The following is a 21,756-nucleotide window of genomic DNA, read 5'->3' on the forward strand; positions in this document are numbered from 1 at the left end:
AAAAAGAAAAACAAAATCCAAAAATATGAAGACAGTGGAAGGAGCCTCTGGGACAACTTCAAACGTACCAACATTCACATTATGGGAGTGCCAGAAAAAGAAGAGAGCAAGATATTGAAACCTGTTTGAAGCAATAATGACAAAAAACTTTCCCTACCTGGTGAAAGAAATATATTTACAAGTCCAGGAAGGGCAGAGAGTCTCAAACAAGAGGCCCACACCAAGATACATCATAATTAAAATGGCAAAGATTAAAGACAAAGAGAGAATCTTAAAAGCAGCAAAAGAAAAGCAGTTAGTTACCTACATGGGAGCTCCCATATGACTGTCAGCTGATTTCTCAACAGAAGAAGAGAAGAGGAGGAAGAGGAGGAAGAGGAAGGTGAAAAGGAGGAGGAAGAAGAAAAAGAGAAGGGAGGAGGAAGAGGAACAGGAGAAGCATAAAATGGCAATAAATACATATCTATCAACAATTATATCTAAAAATCAAAATAAACAAACAAGGATTCTAATGAACAAAATAAACTGATGAATAAAATAGACAAATCTCAGTGGGAAGGAGGGGGCAGGAAGAGATTAACCAAAGATCTTATATGCATTTATACCTTACCTATGGACACAGACAATAGGGTGGTAAAGGCCTGGGCACGGTGGAGGTAGGCAATGGGGGAAAAGAGGGATATCTGTAATACTCTCAACAAAAAGATTTTTTTAAAAAAAGAAACTTTTATAAAGCATCTAAGTTGATAAGATTATTTCTTTTATTTAAATGGACATTAATATTCATATATATTTACATCTTAAAACTCCACCTAATTTAGTGAAAACAAGGCATAGAATGGCACCCTAGCAGCAGAAGGTGCTTATTAACTACCAATCATTGTTATGAAGTCATATCTATATACAGGCAGTCCTCAGGTTATGTCGGATTCGACGTATGTCGTTTACGTCGCCATCTCCCATTTATTTATAAAAAAAAAAAGTTCCACCATTTCGACATACGTACGTATGTGCTTTATATTTTTTATTATTTATTTACCACAAGTAAAGGTCAGGAATTGTTATCTTTTTTAAAATTTCTTTTACTGTTTCACTTCATTACTGCTATGTATGTGCTCCATGTGAGTAATGTAGGTGGGTTCCAACTTACGACGAAAATCGCATTACGTCACGCTGTAAGAACGGATCTCTGACATAACCCGAGGACCTACTGTACAACACTAAAGAAAATAAATAGACTTAACTAAAGTTAATAAGAAGCAAGTATAATTATAAATAATACCAGATTTTAAACAGGAATCTGTAAAGGTTTTACTACATAAGGATTTCACTCAAAGTAGACAAAATATACAGTAATCTCAAACTTTGAGGATACCAAATTAATTTCCTCTTAGTTGAGACCTATTCAACTTCAGTAACTTTTCGGAATGAAGCATAAAATTAATGCTATACATTTAAAAGGATTGGTCCAGTTGTTTTCTCTATTTTTAATTCCTCTTCATTTACAGTATTGGCAACAGCATCATTATGTGGATTATCTAGAATGTCTTCATTAAGTTCATCTGACTTCTCCTTGTTTTGATCCTCACCCGTATTAACATCTTCAACTGTCTGTGTCCTGGATGTGTTTATTAACAAGTCTGAAAGAGAAATCATTGTTACACATTATTTAAGCACCTCACCCAATTTTACCTAACACAAATTTCTTCACAAGCTTAGATCAATAGAAATGATGTCTATGACCATTTTAGTTCATGTTAATTATGGTTACCTCCAAATAAAGCCATTTTTATACATGTATAAAAATACAAGAGGTCTTGGCCCTGGCTGGGTGGCTCAGTTGGTTAGAGCATCTTCCTGATACGCCAATGTTGTGGTTCTATTACCAAGGTTGCTATCCCTGCACATACAAGGAACAATCAATGAATGCATAAGTAACTGGAACAACAAATCAATGTTTCTTTCTCTTCCCCTTCCTTTCTCTAAAATCAATAAATAAAAAATTAAAAAAAAATTTAATGTGAGAGGTCTTGAAAGGTACTGAACTCAATCAAACTTGAATCACTGCCAAATTCAAATGTTCTCATTCAAAATCACAACTACTAGACAAGTTTTAAAAGTTCAAATGCTCTTAATAGCTGTATGTCAAAGTGTCATATAGTAAAGAAAATTTCAGGTACTTATATCCACATAGGAAATTTTTAAAGTCATATATTATAAATAGAAAATAAGCCTTAAAATGCTTATTGATAATGACAGCAAGGAAGACACTGCTATCAACAATAGTTTTATCTTCAGGTAATTTTTCACATGGAAATAAAACATCCATTTGTAAATTTAAAACTTAAAATTCACTTTAATTATAAAAAATCATGATAATGTAGTCACAATACTTTTCACTTGAGAATTTTATTATCTTGGGTGAACCTTGTTTTATGACATGATAATCTTCACTACTTACTATAATTCTTACTTTCCTATTTCAAAAGGAAAAACTGGATTGGAAATAGAGAATGACATGCCATCCTGCTTCATTCAAAGCCAATTTGCAATTTTATTTATCTACCTACCTATTTATTTGATTAATTGATTTGAGAAACATGACTGTTGTTCCACTTATTTATGCATTCATTGGTTAATTCTTATATGTGCCCTGATTGGGGATCAAACCCACAACTTTGGCATATTGGGTCGATGCTCAAACCAACTGAGCTACCTGGCCAGGGCTGCAGTTATTTCTAAATACAGTTTTATTTTGTTTTTGTTAATTCTCACCTGAGGATATTTTTTCCATTGATTTTTACAGAAAGTGGGAGAGAGGAAGGGAGGGAGGCAGAGAAATAAACAGAGAGCGAGAAACCGACTGGCTGTCTTCCCACGTGCCCCAACAGGGGCCTAGGATCGAATCTGCAACCAGGTACTTACCCTTGAGCTGGAATCAAACCCAAGACCCTTCAGTGCACAGGCAAACATGCAACCACTGAGCCATACATACCAGCCAGGGCTTAAATACAATTTTAACAAACGTGGCTGTCTAGTTTCCAAACCCACAGTCTGTTTTAAAAATGGCACATTTTGCCCTGGATGGTGTGGCTCAGTTGGTTGGGTGTCGTCCCATGCACCAAAAGGTTGCTGATTCAATTCCCAGTCAGTCATGTACCCACATAGGGAGCATGTAGGAGACAGCTGACAAATGTTCTGCTCTCACATCAATGTTTCTCTTTCTCTCTCCTCCCTTCCTCTCTCTCTAAAAATCAATAAAAATATTTTTAAAAATTAAAACAGCTCATTTTATGGCCGTTTTTCTAGAGAGAAGGGAATGTAACAGGTAATCAAACTGATAGCTCACAAGTGACACAATGCAAAAAAAAAAAAGCAAAACATTTTAGGGCCCAGCTGGTGTGGCTCAGTGGTTGAGCATCGAACTATGAACCAGGAGGTCACGGTTCAATTCCTGGTCAGGGCACATGCCCGGATTGCGGGTTCGATTTCCAGTGAGGGGTGTGCAGGAGGAAGCCAATCAATGATTCTCTTTCATCATTGATGTTTCTATCTCTCTCTCTTCCTTCCTCTCTGAAATCAATGAAAAAAAATATATTTTTTTTTAAATTTTAGGACCACTTATTCACGTCATAGCAAATGGCTTTAAAATCCTCACCGGGTGCAAAAAGCATTTTATATGTTTAGGAAAAGTACCATAATAATTAATGTTCATAATTATGATCCTAAAGATAAAATTATGTTACATGCTTTAAGGAGTCAGGGAAGAATGTTTTTGAAAGACTCAGAATCAATTTTAAATGATTAAAATAACTTTTTAAGAAGTATTCAACTATTCAGAAAATCATCTTGGACTCATTTATTCTTTGGATATTCCAAACAGGTAACACACACTGTCTTTTTCTCTCAGTTGTACATAAACTTAATATACTATATCATTTTTCTATTTCTAGAGGCATTTTATTTTGGAAGATAGTAGAGAAGTTAAAATTTCTAACATGCCCTTGCTATATTAATGGTAACACATAAAAACCAGCATAACATTTACCATTTTCTAAGGACTGACTATTACTCAGTAGCTTTGCCTGTCTTCTTTCCAAGGCCAGCTGTTTATTTCTCTGAATTCTTTGTTGTTGCTCTTCAGTTAAGCTTCTACTTGATTCAGAAGCAAACGTCACATTTTCAGATGAGTTTGTCAAAAATGGATCTAATTCAGTAGCAGTTACATCATGGTCATTATTTTCCCCTACTTCATCTGCAGTAGGAAAAAAAAAAAAAAAAGTGAGTACATCTCTAGTATTAAACTAGCTAGAAAAAGAGCTTATATAGCTATTAATTTAAAACCAGTTTAAAGTGACAAGGTGCAGACCAGAGGAAACAATTGGTGAGGCATGAAAATGTTACAAACATATGTTTGATTCAAACAAGTAAAAGGGATATTTATAAGTCACTTTAAAGAGGCATTTTAAGTAAAATGAAAACACTAATTTAAAAATATACATGGGGAGAAACCAAGATGGTGGCATAGGTAAACACCTGAACTTGCTGCCTCGCACAACCACTTCAAAACTACAACTCCGTTTTGTCTTTTAGTTGTAGTTTTGAAGTGGTTGTGCGAGGCAGCAAGACAAAACAGACATCACCCAGAACCACAGGAAGGCTGACTGAGTGGAAATTCTACAACTAGAAAGGAAGAGAAAAGCACACTGACACTCAGAGGAGGTGCGGGACTAAAGTGCGCAGGTACGGAGGCGGGTGCGGAAAGGGCTGGCAACTGAGTATGCAGTTGTCTTTTTCAATCCGGAGGGAGACACAAGCTCCCAACTGCTCTGAACTCCAGTTCCGGGCGAGACTCTGGGGACCCAGACTCATACAGGGGGAAACTGGACTGTCTGGCATCGGGCCGGAACATGAGGGCGGCTTTATCTCAGAGTTGCTTGCAGCGATTACAGCAGGACACTGAGACCCGGGGGCATTTTAGGGCAGGGCTAAAGGTCAGCCATTGCTGTTTGCTCCGCCCTGTTGATTCCCTGAGACCCCACCCCACCCAATTTACAACCAGACCCCAGCTGTGCACAGAGGCTTTTGCATATGAATGGCCTGGCCCTTTGCAATCTAAAATTACATAACAAACTGCAGCTGGGTCAGAGAGCCCCAGAACTTCCAAAAGAAAGCCCAAGGCCCCATAGCAGCTTGCATTGCTTCACAGCTGGGCCTCATCTGGGCACCTCCAAACCCCAACAAAGAAGAGGAATCTGCAGATCTCTCCGTAGCTCCTGCTGGGTGGCCTCAGGCAGAGGCTAAATTTGCACCTACTTGGAGATCCAAGAGCCAGTGTACTCAGGGGTCACAGTGGGACCATCCAGATTACAACTCCTCAGATCCATAAGGGACACACTCAGGGGGCAGACACAGTGAGCACCAAAGCCCCACTGAAGCAAGTCCTGTGCCATAAGGGTGTCTCCAGCACAGAAGTTCTCCCTTCGTAGACACAAATGATCCTCACAGCCAATTGGCCTGGAGGTCAATTCCTCCCAGTGATAACAACAACAATCAAGTCTTAACTACAACAAGACTGTGCACACAGACCACAAAGGGGTGCATCAAGAGTGTCCACCTCAGGTAACTGGGAAGGCTGAGCCACTGGGCCCTATAGGACACCTAGCACACAAAGCCACTCTATCAACTCAGGAAAGCAGCCAAAATGCAGAGACAAAGAAACAGGTAACAAAAGACAGAAATGGAGGAAAGCAAACTACTGGATATAAAGTTCCAAACCACAGTTATAAGGTTTTTCAAGAATTTTCTAGAAAAGGCCGATAAATTTAGTGAGGCCCTCGAGGATATGAAAAAGGACCAACTAGAAATTAAGCATACACTGACTGAAATAAAGAATAATATACAGAGATCCAACAGCAGACTAGAGGATCGCAAGAATCAAGTCAAAGATTTGAAATACGACGAAGCAAAAAAAACCCAACCAGAAAAGAAAAAGAAAAAAGAATCCAAAAATATGAAGACAGTGGAAGGAGCCTCTGGGACAACTTCAAGCGTACCAACATCCAAATTATGGGGGTCCCAGAAGAAGAGAGAGAGCAAGATATTGAAAATCTATTTGAAGAAATCATGACAGAAAACTTCCCCCACCTGGTGAAAGAAATAGATTTACAAGTCCAGGAAGTGCAGAGAACCCCAAACAAAAGGAATCCAAAGAGGCCCACACCACACACATCATAATTAAAATGCCAAGAGCAAAAGACAAAGAGAGAATATTAAAAGCAGCAAGAGAAAAACAGCTAGTTACCTACAAGGGAGTACCCATACGATTGTCAGCTGATTTCTCTTTTTTTTTTTAAATATATTTTATTGATTTTTCACAGAGAGGAAGAGAGAGGGATAGAGAGTTAGAAACATCGATGAGAGAGAAACATCGATCAGCTGCCTCTTGCACAACCCCTACTGGGGATGTGCCCGCAACCAAGGTACATGCCCTTGACCGGAATCGAACCTGGGACCTTTCAGTCCGCAGGCCGACGCTCTATCCACTGAGCCAAACCGGTTTCGGCTAAATCACAATCTTTCACTTTTAAAAGTAATTTATAAATAACTTTGGGGAATTCTATATGGAGCCTATATTTTCCACCACAGATATTAAAAGTTTAAAAAGCAAACAGACATGTATGGAGCCATCGCACAGAAAATCTGATAACTATACAGACCCTGTCGGCAGGAACCATGTTTTGATGTGTGTGACTGCCTATGGTTGCACTGTACAGCCAACAAATGCAATCAATACCAGGAACAGTCACATAGGTCTTACTCAACTCCTATACCCAGGATCTGTACCCTTTTTATATGTTTTTATTGATTTCAGAGAGAGGAAAGGAGAGGGAGAGAGGGACAGAAACATCAATGATGAGAGAGAATCATTGATCTGCTGCCTCTTGCACACCCCCTACTGGGGATCGAGCTGCAACCTGGGCATGTTTCCTGACTAGGAATCAAACTATGACCTCCTGCCGAAACCGGTTTGGCTCTGTGGATAGAGCATCGGTCTGCGGACTGAAAGGTCCCAGGTTCGATTCTGGTCAAGGGCATGTACATTGGTTGCGGGCACATCCCCGGTAGGGGGCGTGCAGGAGGCAGCTGGTCGATGTTTCTCTCTCATCGATGTTTCTAGCTTTCTATCCCTCTCCCTTCCTCTCTGTAAAAAAATCAATAAAAATATATTAAAAAAAAAAAACAAAAAAAAACTATGACCTCCTGGCTCATAGGTCAACGCTCAACCACTGAACCACACCGACTAGGCCAGGATCTGAACTCTTAAGTGAAATATAAACTATTTCATCATCAAATTATTCTGCCTAATTTCCAAGAGCCACTTTTTTAATGGTGTACATGTATTTTGTCATATATTTTTACTAATAATCACTACAAAGGATCAGTGGGTCACCATCAGATTTCTTAAAAAGCTCATGGTCTATGGCTAAATACATTTTTACATCTCTTAATAGCATTGCAGCCATTCCTTTAAAGAAATAAATATACACAACATAAATATACAAGCATTTAAACTCATTAGTATTTACTGTACTTTAATTATATACTCAACATAGACTAAGAACCCAGTCCTGTAATACTGTCTACCCAACAAAATCCATTTCTAAAAGAAAAATTGTTATAAAGTAGACAAGCCTATATTCTTACCATTATTACTAATAAAATCTTCATGTAAAATAGGGAGATCAAGTCGAATTCGTTTCAAGCAGGTCTGAAAATAAAGAGACATTTTTATTAATAACATTTGGAGGAAAATGGTCATTTTTCCATTCTGAGATTCAAAAAAGATGTTCTTTAAATAACTAATTTTCCTTCTCTCTACCAAGACAGATTTAAAAATTAAGACCTAAACAGCTACTCAGCCTTAACTAAATCTTACCTCGTACTATTCAACACTGTGAATGAAACTCATAATAATCTCAACACATACCTGAACTTCCTTTTTATTTCCCAGGTATTCAACTCTGTCAATAAAATCCTCAAACTGCAGTTTAGGGAATAGCCTATGTGCCCAGTGCTCCATGTGTCTGATTAGCGTCTTCAAGTCTTCAGCCTGGCACATAAAAATAAAAATGCTAAATAGAAAACTCATTCTCAGAACTGACCTTGTCAGCAGATTTTAGAATTGAATAGTAATGCCAAAGTCACTGGTGTCATTTTACATTTATAAGGTGAAGAAACTCTAAAAAGAAAAATATTTATTAAGGGCTTAGAGGATTGCAGTCTAAAAGAGCACTGGATACAATTTTTTTTTAATCAGAGGCCCTCGCTGGTCTGGCTCAGTGGATAGAGCGTCTGCCTGCAAACTGAAAGGTCCCAGGTTCGATTCCAGTCAAGGGCATATGCCGGGTTGTGGGCTTGATCCCCCGGTGGGGGACTTGCAGGAGGCAGCCAATTAATGATTCTCTCTCATCATGGATGTTTCTATCTCTCCCTCTTCCTTCCTCTCTGAAATCAATAAAAATATTTTTTTAAAAGTTTAATATAAGTTAAAAGATAATCACATGTGGTTTTGCAGGACAGTAAAGTAACCCTAAAAATAAGCTTTAATAAAATATATCAAGATTTCTTTTAGGAATAACTAAACAAAGTGGTTGGTCCCCTAAATCATATATAGAGAAGAAAGCATTGAGAATTTAGCATTGTGAAAATACATTCAGAAATCTCAAGAGCAAAGTACTAAAGACCAGCAAGAACAGTTTAAACATTCTCAGACCAGAATACCAATGTTTGAAATTTCAATTTAACATTAAAATTTTTTAAATTAAATGAAATACAAAGCCTTTTGTTGTTGTTATCCTCACTGAGGATATTTTTTCCATTTATTTTTAGAGATAATAGAAGGGAGGGAGAGAGGGGGAGAGAAACATCGATCGGTTGCCTCGTGGGGCCGGGGGATTGAACCTGCAACCCAGGTATGTGCTCTTGTCCAAGAATTGAACCCACGACCCTTCAGTGTGCGGGCCAATGCTCTAACTCCTGAGCCACCTGGCCAGGGTGACAGTTCTTAAATGTCTCCACTTTTCAACAAAACTTAACTGATACCTATTATAAACCAGGCATGGTGCCGTATCTTAGGAACACCTAAGTGATCAGTAAGGTAAAGACCTTGCTCTAATAAAGCTTAAAACCACTCTCTGAAGTAGACAAAGTAAATTTTATTCCTCAAAATTATAAAGTACAAAGTAAGGCTTGCTGACTCATATATGATTTTACTAAAGGCATACGGTGGCAAAACCAAGACATGTTTTCTGATTCTTCTAACAGTTCCCTTTCCACATCATAGTTTCTCAAGATACAATGATGAGTGATTAAATCTGTGAAACATTTTAAGATTCCTAACAACATGATAACAGACCCAGTTTTATAGTCAGTCAACCCTACATATGACTGGGTTCTGCATACATGGATTCCACCAACTGTGAATTGAAAATATTCAGGGAAAACAAATGTTACGCTGTTGCTGACATGTGCTATGTACTTAGGCCTATGATGGTTGCTGCATCTGTATTGAACATGTACAGACACTTCTTCTTGTCATTATTCCCTAAACAATGTAATATAACAACTATTAACATTTACATTCTGTTAGGCATTACAAGTAATCTAGAGATAATTTAAAGTACGATATATGCAATACTATGCCATTTTATATAAGGGACTTGAGCATCTGTGGATTCCAGCATCCACAGAGGTCCTGGAACCAATCCCTCACAGATACTGAGGGATAATTATATTTTAAAAAACAAAGATCTAAAATAAAAACCAGACATTTCTTACCTCATGACCTTTACCTTTAAATTTTGTCTTATCAAACACATGTCTTAATGCTGGAAGCCCTCTCTCTGAAATCAATCTGTGAATAGAAATATGTTTTTAAATTCCAAGTTTTCTAGAACTATCAAGGCCAAACCAAGACCATAAGAAGAAAAGATATATAATAAAAGCCTGAGCAACTGTTACGGCAAAATGACCAAAACGACCAGTCGCTATGATGTGCACTGACCACCAGGGGGCAGATGCTCAATGCAGGAGCTGCCCCCTGGTGGTCAGTGCACTGCCACAGGGGGAGCACATCTCAGCCAGAAGCCAGGCGCCTCTCCCCCCTCTGCAGCAGTGCTAAGGAGTAGCAAGCCGAGCAGTAAGGAGCAGCAAACAGGTGGGCAGTAAGAGTGAGGTGTCCTGGGCCCTCCCTCCGCCTCCCAGTGCACGAATTTTGTGCACCAGGCCTCTAATACTATCTAATAAAAGAGTAAAATGCTAATTGACCATCCCTCCGCTATACCCACAAGCCACACCCACCAGCCAATCAGGAGCGAGTATGCAAATTAACCCAACCAAGATGGCTGCAGCCACGAAGAGAGCAGGAGGCTTGGGCTGCCCCCGGCAATGGAGGAAGCCAAGCTTTCCACCTGCCCTGGCGGGCCCAGGCTTCTGCTCAAGGCTACAAAGTTTCAATTATAGAAGATAAATAAATCCCAGACACCAGGGCCTCCGCTTGGGTCGCCGGGGGGGTGTGGCTGGCCTGCAAACCACCACAGGCCCCTCGCCCAGACCACCCCATGCCCCAAGGGAATCCCCACCCTAATCTGGGACACTCTTCAGGGCAAACTAGTCAGCCCCCACCTGTGCACCAGGCCTCTATCCTATCTAATCCTATCTAATAAAAGGATAATATGCAAATTGATCATCACTCCAACACACAAAATGGCCGCCACAAGATGGCCAGCAGGGGAGGGCAGTTAGGAGGGACCAGGTCTGCAAAGAAGGACAGTTGTGGGTGATCAGGCCAGCAGGGGAGGGCAGTTGGGAGGGACCAGGCCTACAAGGGAGGACAGTTGGGGGCGATCAAGCCTGCAAGGGAGGGCAGTTGGAAGGGACCAGGCCTGCAGGGGAGAGCAGTTGGGGAGGGGACCAGGCCTGCAGGGGAGGGCAGTTAGGGGCAAACAGGCTGGCAGGGGAGCAGTTAGGCATCAATCAGACTGGCAGGGGAGTGGTTAGCAGTGATCAGGCTGGCAGGCAGAAGTGGTTAGGGGATATCAGGAAGGCAGGCAGGTGAGCAGTTGGGAGCCAGCAGTCCTGGATTGTGAGAGGGATGTCTGACTGCCCATTTAGGCCTGATCCTACCTTAGAGGGGATCCCAGATTTGAGAGGGTGCAGGATGGGCTGAGAGACACACACCCCCGTGCACGAATTTCATGCACCGGGCCTCTAGTATCTTTATAAATATCTGATTTTCAAATCATCCCAAACAATAGACTGTAATATAAGGGAGAAAAAAAAGATATGAAAAAAAAGTAATCCCTAACCGGCTTGGCTCAGTGGATAGAGCGTCGAGCCTGTGGACTGAAGGGTCCCAGGTTCAATTCCGGTCAAGGGCATGTACCTTGGTTGCGGACACATCCCCAGTAGGAGGTGTGCAAGAGGCAGCTGATCGATGTTTCTCTCTCATCGATGTTTCTAACTCTCTATCCCTCTCCCTTCCTCTCTGTAAAAAATCAATAAAAAATATATATATTTTTAAAAGTACAAATGTTTAAGGTAATAGTACATATACCTCTGAGCATCAAGCTTGGGTATATTCCTTTTAACTGTTCTCCTTGGAGGTACAGGAACAGGTGCTCCTCTTCCTGACTCTGGTGAAATATACCAAGATTTAATATTACTTAAGTAATTTAAGCCTCACTTATAAAATGTATCATTTCTAAGCTGATAGATGGATAACTAAACATAGACACTTTTTTTAGAACTCCATACAGACCATCATCAGGTTCAGCTCCTTCATCATCTCTCTCTGGAGAAGCTGGAGGTGGGAAAGGAGGAAAAGTTTCATCTTCTACATGCTCATAATCTGGTAGGTCAGTCAAGCCATTCTCCTGTGGTTCCAGCATCTTTTCCTCTGGGGGGAAAAAAGTAACATGTTTATTCATCCAAGCAGTCTTCCTATTACAGTTAGGATCCACCTGCAGCAAAATACACCATATTTCAAACTCAGACATGATGAAAAGTGGAAATGATAATAGTTACAGAAAAAAGAAGTGAGCTAAAAATCAGAAGAACTGAGTTCTAAACACTGAATAATAATATACTTTTGAACAAATCATTTTATCTCCATTGTTGAGTTTCATCTATCATAAAATGATCTGGACTTTTCAGAGGGTTTCAAACTATGATCCAAATGGGTGTGAAATATGCAGAGGACAGGTACCTCAACTGCCACTTCAACTAGAACAGCTTATAACAAAAATCTGTTTACATATTAATCTTCTAGGTAAGGTTCCTTTGAAGGGAAATAATCCTCAGGTTGATAACTTGAAAGAATGCTTTTTGTACTATCTTACTCGACCTCTCAGCAACATCTGAAACTTTTGATCAGTTCCTTTTTCTGCACAAGTGTTTCTGTTGACTTCTGAAACATAGTACTCACCTCACTTTCTCCCTTTCTGGACACTCCTCCTAGATCTTCTTTGAAGATGCATCTTCCTCTAACCTAGTCAGTAAGTATCCATGACTCCATCCTAGGCCCTCTTCACTCACTTATACACATGGCATTACAGGTAACTCACTAATTCTTTATCTCCATCCCAGGCATCAAATCCAAGCTCCAGATCCCTACTTTTCATTTTACAGCTATTAAATTTCTCAATGGTACCTATAACTCATCATGTACAAAACTGAATTTCTAATTTTCCCAGTTCACTGCATAACATCTATCCAGCTAGGCAAGTCAGAAAATTACAAGTCATCCTTGACACTTCCTTCCGTCTACCCTACATATCCTATCCATTTTACCTCCTAAATATCCCTTGAATCTGTCCATTTCTCCCTATCTCCACAATCACATCATAACATTTCTACTTGGATTACTCCATTCCTCCTATCCAATTTTGACTTTTCCAATCTATTCCCCATATTACAGCTAAGTTTAACCTATGGAAATATAAAGTTGATCGCTTTACCACGTGACTTAAATATTTCAATGGCTTCCTTCTGTTCTTAGGATGATAAAACTCAGGCACTGCATGGTTTGGCACCTTCCTACTTCTCCAGCTTTACACCCACTCTTCATGCTCTTTTCTCTGTTTTTTTTGAAAGAGCTATATCCCTCAGGCCTCTAGACTTTTTTTTTTTTTTTTTAACATGTATTTATTGATTTCAGAGAGGACGGGAAAGGGAGAAAAGGATAGAAACATCAATAATGAGAGAGAATCATTGATGGGCTGCCTCCTGCACACCCTCTACTGGGGACCAAGCCCGCAACCTGGGCATGTGCCCTTGATGGCATCGAACCTGGGACTCTTCAGTTCACTGGCTGACGCTCTATCCACTGAGCCAAACCGGCTAGGTCAGGCCTCTAGACTTTAGCAAAGGACATTTCCTATCTTGAAGGCCCTTCCTTGACTCCTAATCTCTTTCACATCTCTAATATCACCTCCACAGAAAAGTCTGCCCCAATTTCCCTAAACTAAATCCTCCTATAATAAGCATTCAAAGTATCAGGTACAAGTTTCATAGCACTAACCCTGTTTCATACTAAGTTCTATTTGTGTAATTACTTTATTAAAGTTGTCTTTCATACCAGACTGTAGCTCTAAAAGGGCAAAGACCAGATATGTCTCTTTGTGCTTCACCATTGCATCTCCAAAGCTGGTACACAGCAGATGCTCAATATATATTTGCTGAATGAGGGAATGAAGAAAAGCATTCCAAAGCTTCCCCCAAAATTGTAAAACTACTGGAGCTAGATGATCTCTAATCTCTCCAATTCTAAATTTCCATGATCATCTATAATAATAAAAGCGTAATATGCTAATTAGACCAGACAGGGACCTTCCAGACAAAGCCGGGGCTGCAAGGGAATCCCGGGTCCCAGGTGCCAGAGGTAAGTCAGTGCCGGCAGCCGGGGAATGGAAGGCCTACTCTTGCACGAATTTCGTGTATTGGGCCTCTAGTAATATATAAAAACAAAGTAAGTATAAACTCATGATGATGACCCACTGTATCTACAAGTAAGAGTCAAAGAACCATAGATTTTCAAAATTGGAAGAAAGGCTGTCAGTGACCATAACCTCTGAAGTAGCTGCAATAAGTATATTTAGCCCCATCCTAGTTAAGCCCTCTAGGAAGAAATGGGGTTCACACCTTCGAGGCAGACCCGGAGGTCTGAGGTTGATGACAGGACACAAACTATATGAAGTGTGGCAAGACGGATGTAAGGAAGTGGCCAAGCATGGGGTGGGACTGGTCAGTAAACTGGTAGTGAACAAGATATCTATCTTTCACTTCTTTTAAAATTTAATTTTGTATTTTTATATCTTTCACTTATTGATAACTTTTGCATTGTCTCTTCACTGTCTCCTTTTTAGACATCGATGAAATTCTCTTAACTTCTTCCTCTAGTCCTCAAGCTCCCAGAGGAGTGAACGTAACCAAGAAATGTAATGTTCAAACTACAGTTCGTTCCCAGACCCTTTAAGTGTCCAATGTCCAACTTTCTCCAAGTTATCAAAACTGAGGCCCCTTTAGCAAGGGAAGTTTGTCCCTCTCTGCTAACCATCCCTGAAAACACATTTCCCATCCCCTCCATTCTCGCCCCCGTCTCGTCTCTCACTTCATTCATTCCACAGTCACCGATGCCTTCCTTGTTTACAAGGCCCTGGACGGAAGCTGGCCAGGTAAAGATGTTTCTGATACACGTTCCCTCCCGCTAAAGGCTAGGTTTAGTGAGAGGCGGCCCCCAAACATAAACAAAAAGTAAATGTGCACACCCTTGTCCCCGCTGGTCTCCTCGCCCACAGGTCGCGCCGGGTCAGGCCTCTGCTGCTTTGGAGTCCACCTCAGCCTTGTAATCCCCCTCCTCACTCCCTCCTTGCGGCTCCCCGCACCCCGACTCTTCCGCCCAAACCCCTCGGCCGCCGGTCCCCTAAGGGACTCCACTCTCCCGCCAGCCCGCTCTCACCTCACGCGGCCTCAGCACCCGGCGTGGGGCGGCGAGCAAACCGCGCTTCTCGCGAGACTCTAAGCTACCGCCGCGAAAAGAGCCGACGGCGCTTGGCGCCAAATCTGCGCGCGGCGCGGCGCGGACGTGGCTGAAGGACCCGCCCCCCTAGGTCCCGCCCACCCACGTCCCACCCCCGCCCTTCCCGGGTCCCGCCCGTCCCACTGCCCCCCTCCCCACAGCTTCCTTCTTCCTGAATTCCTCGGAGAGGATAAACCTCCCTGTTTGCGTAAACTTCACCTTTGCTACGCTCTAGGCATTTTAGACTTTGGAAACAGGTCTGTGTTTTAGAAAACTGGATTGTGGGTGGAGTAGAAAGGGTAGAGGAAAACCGTTTGATGAGAAACTACCGATTCTCCATAGTTAAGAGAATATTAACAGAATATCTTGAACATGGAGTTTTATGCATCGCTTATTGAAGAATGAGCTGAGATGAAAGAGGCGGTGAAGAGTTAGTGGTAGGAGTGTAGACATCAAGAAGAATGTCAAAGATTTGTTACCCTTAATGTTTGTTTTTTTTTTTAAGTGAGTTCAAATATATTCCTATTTGTTTCCAGATACATATGCGCACTGGCACACAAAACTGGGGGGAAATAAATATATAACACCTGTCGGATGGGAACTGGGCATATGGGACAGGGTGAGATGGGGACTTAACTCCGTACTCTTTTTAAACACATAAATGTATTAACTATTCAAAAAAAAAAAAGTTACCTGCAGCAAATAGAGGATCAAGATTTGACAAACCAAGAACATGAGAAGTGCTTCCAATATTATTCTGTTTTTCTGTAGCTTGAAATATTTTATTAAAATTATAAAAGAATAAATCAAGTGTGTGAAATAATAAGATAAAATAAATTGTAAGTGTTAAGGTCGCCCAAGGAGGAACTCGAGGCCGAAAGGGGTAAAGGATTATGAATTTATGAGGTCGTCTGGAAAACCAGATAGGCTGAGCCCCCAAATGGCGCCAGCACCTAGGTTTTAAAGGATTCTAGGTTTTAAAGGATTCTAGGCAGGCTTTTTCTGGGCGGAGAATTCTCTGGGCGAGTCCTGAGGGGAAAGATAAAGGTCTTAGCAAGTGGAATGTGGTCTTAGCAAAAGGAATTTGTTCTAAGCAAAAGGGAATGTCGGTTGTGAAGTGGTATAAAGGTCAGTCCCAGGGGAGGGGATGTTGATTTAATTATTTGATCAGACCTAACAGTAAGCTCTATCTAAAATTATGTGTGTAAATATGTATATATGACACATTTTTCTTAGTTTTATGTTTTATTTCTATACATGCAAGATAATATGCAGCAATTAACTAAATTTACATTAATTTAACAGGAAATATGTCTCAAGAGTCTGAATAACTGAGGCAAGAGGCACTCTTCTAATTATCTAGATAATCTATATTCTCTACTTTATGTCTAATAAAGTAAATACAAAAGCACTTTGAGAAATTAAGAAGTTAAATACCACCCTCCACTCCCTACCAAAAAAAAAATAAAAGAAAGCCTAGGGCAGAAGCTCTGAGGGTTTGAATCTCAGTTCCATCATTTAATACTTAATGACTTTTGACTATGCTTCAGTTTCCTCATTATTAATAATAGTACCTACTTTGTAGGGTTATAAGGATGATTAAATTATAGTACTTAATAAATGTTACCTATTATTATCCCTATAATTTTTAAAATATCTGACCCTTTCAGAAACTGTAAATATTTTGGTAAGTAATTGTTTGTGGGCCCATGTGAATATAATAACCACAGTTGGAAGGCATTGACATATTATTGTCAAAGGATAATAATTGTTTCTTTTATTCACATGTGAAGAATACTAGAAATATATTTTTCTTAGCAATTTCATCAGAGATATAAAGGATAGCTTTCTCATAGACCATATCATTAAAACGTTTAAAACAATTCAATATTGCCCAGCCGGTGTGCCTCACTGGTTGAACATCGACCTATAAACCAGGAGGTCACAATTCGACTCCTGGTCAGAACACATGCTCGGGTTGGGGACTTGATCCCCAGTAGGGGGCGTGCAGGTGGCAGTCAATCAATGATTCTCTCATCATTGTTTCTATCTCTCTCTCCCTCTCTGAAATCAATCAATTGTATATATATAATTTATATATATATATATATATATATATATATATATATATATATATATATATATCAAAGTCTATGAGTCTTTTGATTGGCTGGGGTTATTACTTAGGTAAGCTCTGGACTGACTGGTAGTAGTGGTCTGCTGTGTACTTGAGGACTTCATCTCAAGGTTATGACATATACTTGCCCCTCCCTGCCTTATATATGGCAGTTGGGCTCATATCACCCAGTCAGGTCTGCATCAACATTAGCAATCAAGGTGGCCAGGCCAGAGATTATGAATTAGGATCTGGTTCAGCTACAAATAACAGAAAAAAATAAACTAAAATAACAAGATAGAAAGTTTATCTTTCATAAGTCCACAGTTGGTATGGTACTCCATGGTGTTAGGAATCCAGTCTCCTGTCTTCTTGCTTTACCACGTCAGCATTCCATTCTCAAGATTACCTCATTGTCCAAGATAGCTCCTAGAGCTCCAACTACATTCCAGTGAGCAGGACGGAGGAAAAAGAAAAGGGTACAGCCCCACATTTTAAGAACATTTCCCAAATGTTGCATACAGCAATTCTGGTTACATCCAGAGTATAATCCTATGATCACACATAGCTGCAAAAGAAGCTGGGAGCATAGTCTTTATTCTTGGTGGTCATGGTCCAGTGAAAATTCAGGGTTTCTATTACTGTGGGTAAAGGGATGAAAAGATGTTGAGGGACAACTAACAGACTGCTACATATAACAAAATAAAAAAATAAAAACTAACATTAATTTTGCAAACCTACAATTTTGAAGTGTTTCAAAAAATAAATATCAAGAATGTGAATAGCACCCAGCTGGTATGGCTCAGTGGTCGAGTGTCAACCCATGACTCAAGAGGTCACCAGTTCAATTCCTGATCAGGGGCCATGCCTGAGTTTCAGGCTCAATCCCCAGTATGGAGTGTACAGGAGGCAGCTGATCGATGATGTTTCTCTCTCATCGATGTTTCTATCTCTCTAGTCCTCTTCCTTCCTCTCTAAAAAATCAATAAAAACCTATATTAAAAATTTTCTTTTAAAAATAAAAAATGTGAATAGATAGTACTTTCACAGTAATGCACACGAGCAATTTCCAGCACAGGAAGACTATAATATCACTGTACATTGTGTCATGCTTTTTGGAATCTTTCCTACAATATATGCTCATACTATCCTACAATATCAGCTCTACTAAGATCGAAAGTCTGACCATAATCAAATCACTTTATTGCTCTGTTTTCTTCTTTATAATACAACTAGAGGCCTGGTGCATGGATTAGTGCACTGGTGGGGTCCTTTGGCCTGGCCTGCAGGGATGGGGCCAAAACTGGCTCTCTGACATCCCCCGAGGGGTCCTGGATTGTGAGAGGATGGTTCCCAGGTGACACACCGCAGAATTAGGCTCTCTCCTCTCTGGTTCCAGGTGTGTCACTCAAGAACTGCAGCTGCCAAGTCACCGCAGCTTGGTAGCTCCTGCATTGAATGTCTACCCCCTGGTGGTCAGTGTGTGTCATAGCTACCGATTGACTGGTCAGATGGTTGGCCGGTCTGCCAGTTGCTTAGGTTTTTATATATATAGATAAGTGTGGATTAGATTATCCCAAAAATACTGTTTTAATGGAAGATACTGAAAGGTAATAATTAATAGGCATTTATTGAGTGTTATGTGTTTTAGTTAGTAAACTAAATTGGTAAGATAAGATAACCTTTGACTACCATTTCTATGTTTGAGGATTCTCATCATCTTATGAGTTCATCCCTAAGGTAGAAGTGAAAAACTCAGCTTCTTAGGTTCCATATGGCTAGGTATATACTGGTACTCCAGTTATACAACTGAATGAGATTTAAAACTATTCTGGGGGGGAAAAAAGCATTAAAAAATAAGCCCTTGCTGGTTTGGCTCAGTGGATAGAGCGTTGGCCTGCAAACTGAAGGGTCCTGGGTTCAATTTCAGTCAAGGGTACATGCCTGGGTTGTGGGCTTGATCCCCAGTGTGGGGGCATACAGGAGGCAGCATCTCTCATCATTGATGTTTTTTTTCTCTCTCTCCCTTCCTATCTGAAATCAATAAAAGTATATTTTTACAAAATAAATTAATTAAAAAAACACACACCACCAACAACAAAGCACCAGCTTCCAAGGGCAGTGGGACGAGAGGTACTAGTGATCATGTTCTTGTTCAGGGTCCAATGTCAGTGGTGAGAGTGGAAGTTCACTTTTCCACAGTGGGGTTAACAGTAGGGTCTCCACTAGAGCAGCAGAACAGCATAATTTTGGTATCAGTCCTGTATAGCTGCTTAGCCTCATGTTCTGCTCAGAGATTATATGAGCCATTTATATGCTTTAATAAACTTCTTTTGTGTTTAAACTAGTAATGAGACTAGTTTTGTTATTTGCAATGAAGAACACTAACATTCACTGACTGGTTATAAATGATATAAGACAATATATAATTAAATGCTGAATTACTTGGAACTCCTAAATGGATAAGTGTTAGAGGAAAGAAAGATGAGCAAGAGCTGGAGTAGTCAGGGAAGACTTCTGGAAAGATCGGGAACTTGAGCAGAACCTTGAAATTAGGTAGGATTTGGGTAGATGTATAGGAAGGTACCCTAAGATAAGAGAAATAATAGAATCATAAAAATGATTAAACTTCAATAAGGAGACTGATCTAATTGACTCAGATTATGTTGCTGGAAGAAAAGATAAATAAGGTTAGGATAGCTATTTTGAACTGAGAGAGGTCTCATCAAATAATCTTTTTCCCCATAGTCGCTAGAAGGTTTTAAATATCCTATATAATAAAGAGCAAATATGCTAATTAGGCTGAACAACCTTCCAGACAAAGCCGGGGCTGTGAGGGCCAAGCGAGCCCCTTGCACGAATTTCGTGCATCGGGCCTCTAGTTTTTACATAATATTTGACACCTAAAAAATAATAATACTTATGTATGTGTTATTAAGCACAACAATAAAATATACATATCTGAGAACATATCATCCAACCTGAAAATTAGCCAATATTTTACATCTAGCTATGAATTTATCCCTTATCCTATTCCCCTGCACCTCCCATTCTATTGATATCATCACTACCCTGAATTTTATATTTGTCATTCCTTTTTTTAAATTAAATCTTTATTGTTGAAAGTATTACATATGTCCCCTTCCTCCCACTCCCCATTCAGCCGCTTCTAGCCTGCCCCCACCCCCAAACCCAGGCCTTCACCACCCTATTGTCTGTGTCCATAGGTTATGCATATAAGCATACAAATTCTTTGGTTCACCTCTTCCCACCCACCCACCCTCCCTCGCCTTCCTTCTGAGATTCCGCAGTCTGTTGCATGCTTCTATGTCTCTGGATCTATTTTGTTCATTAGTTTATTTTGTTCATTAGATTCCACATATGAGTGAGATCATGTGGTACTTGTCTTTCTCTGACTGACTTATTTCACTTAGCATGATACTCTCCAGGTCCACTCTCCAGGTCTCTCCATGCTGTTTCAAATGGTAAAATATCCTTCTTTTTCAATGCTGCATAGTATTCCATGGTATAAATGTACCACAGCTTTTTTTATCCACTCATTTACTGATAGACACTTGGGCTGTTTCCAGATCTTAGCTATTGTAAATTGTGCTGCTATGAATATAGGGGTGCATACATTCTTTCTGATTGGTGTTTCAAATGTCTTAGGATATATTCCTTGAAGTAGGATCACTGGGTCAAATGGCAGTTTCATATTTAATTTTTTTGAGGAAACGCCATACAGTTTTCCACGGTGGCTGCACCAGTCTGCATTCCCACCAGTAGTGTACTAGGGTTCCCTTTTCTCCACATCCTCACCAGCACACTTGTCATTTGTTGATTTGTTGATGATAGCCATTCTGACCAGTGTGAGGTGATACCTCACTGTCATTTTAATTTGCGTCTCCCTGATGGTCAGTGACATTGAGCATTTTTTCATGTCTCTTGGCCATCTGTATGTTTGCTTTAGAGAAGTATATATTTAGGTGCTTTGCCTATTTCTTAATTGGATTGTTTGTCTTCCTTTTGTTAAGTTACATAAGATCCTTACCTATTTTGGAGATTATCCCTTTATTGGATATTAACTCCCGTGCAGGGGGCTCTCTTGTTATTTTGTTGATGGTTTCTTTTGCAGTGCAGAAGCTTTTTATTTTGATGTTGTCCCATTTGCTTATTTTCTCCTTAGTTTCCTTTGCCCTAGGAGATGTATTCGTAAACATATTGCCACAAGAGATGTCTGAGATTTTGCTGTCTAGGGTTCCTTCTAGGATTTTTATGGTTTCCCAACTTACATTTAAGTCTTTTATCCATTTTGAGTTTATTCTTGTGTACGATGTAAGTTGGTGGTCTAGTTTCATTTTTTTTGTGTGTGCATATATCTGCCCAGTATTAGCAATAACATTTATTGAATAGACTGTCTTGACTCCATTGTATGTTCTTGCCTCCTTTGTCATATATTAATTGAGTGTAATGGCTTGGGTAGATTTCTGGGGTCTCTATTCTGTTCGATTGGTCTATATGCCTGTTCTTGTTCCAGTACCAGGCTGTGTTGATTAAGGTG

The 21,756-nt window shown here is 40.0% G+C and overlaps 1 protein-coding gene across 1 annotated transcript; it reads right to left on the reverse strand.

Moving 5' to 3' along the window:
* Positions 1 to 745: 745 nt before the first annotated feature.
* TIPIN (TIMELESS interacting protein) lies at positions 746 to 14,955 on the reverse strand. Its single transcript, XM_079768438.1, is given in 9 exon segments — positions 746 to 1,476; positions 1,478 to 1,640; positions 4,049 to 4,255; positions 7,708 to 7,771; positions 7,991 to 8,113; positions 9,841 to 9,916; positions 11,618 to 11,696; positions 11,822 to 11,959; positions 14,829 to 14,955. Coding segments are annotated over 8 exon segments (864 nt in total). The 5' UTR covers positions 11,952 to 11,959; positions 14,829 to 14,955; the 3' UTR covers positions 746 to 1,454.
* Positions 14,956 to 21,756: the final 6,801 nt, after the last annotated feature.

The sequence above is a fragment of the Cnephaeus nilssonii genome (genome assembly GCF_951640355.1).
Source record: "Cnephaeus nilssonii genome assembly, chromosome: 4".
Lineage (NCBI taxonomy): Eukaryota > Metazoa > Chordata > Mammalia > Chiroptera > Vespertilionidae > Cnephaeus > Cnephaeus nilssonii.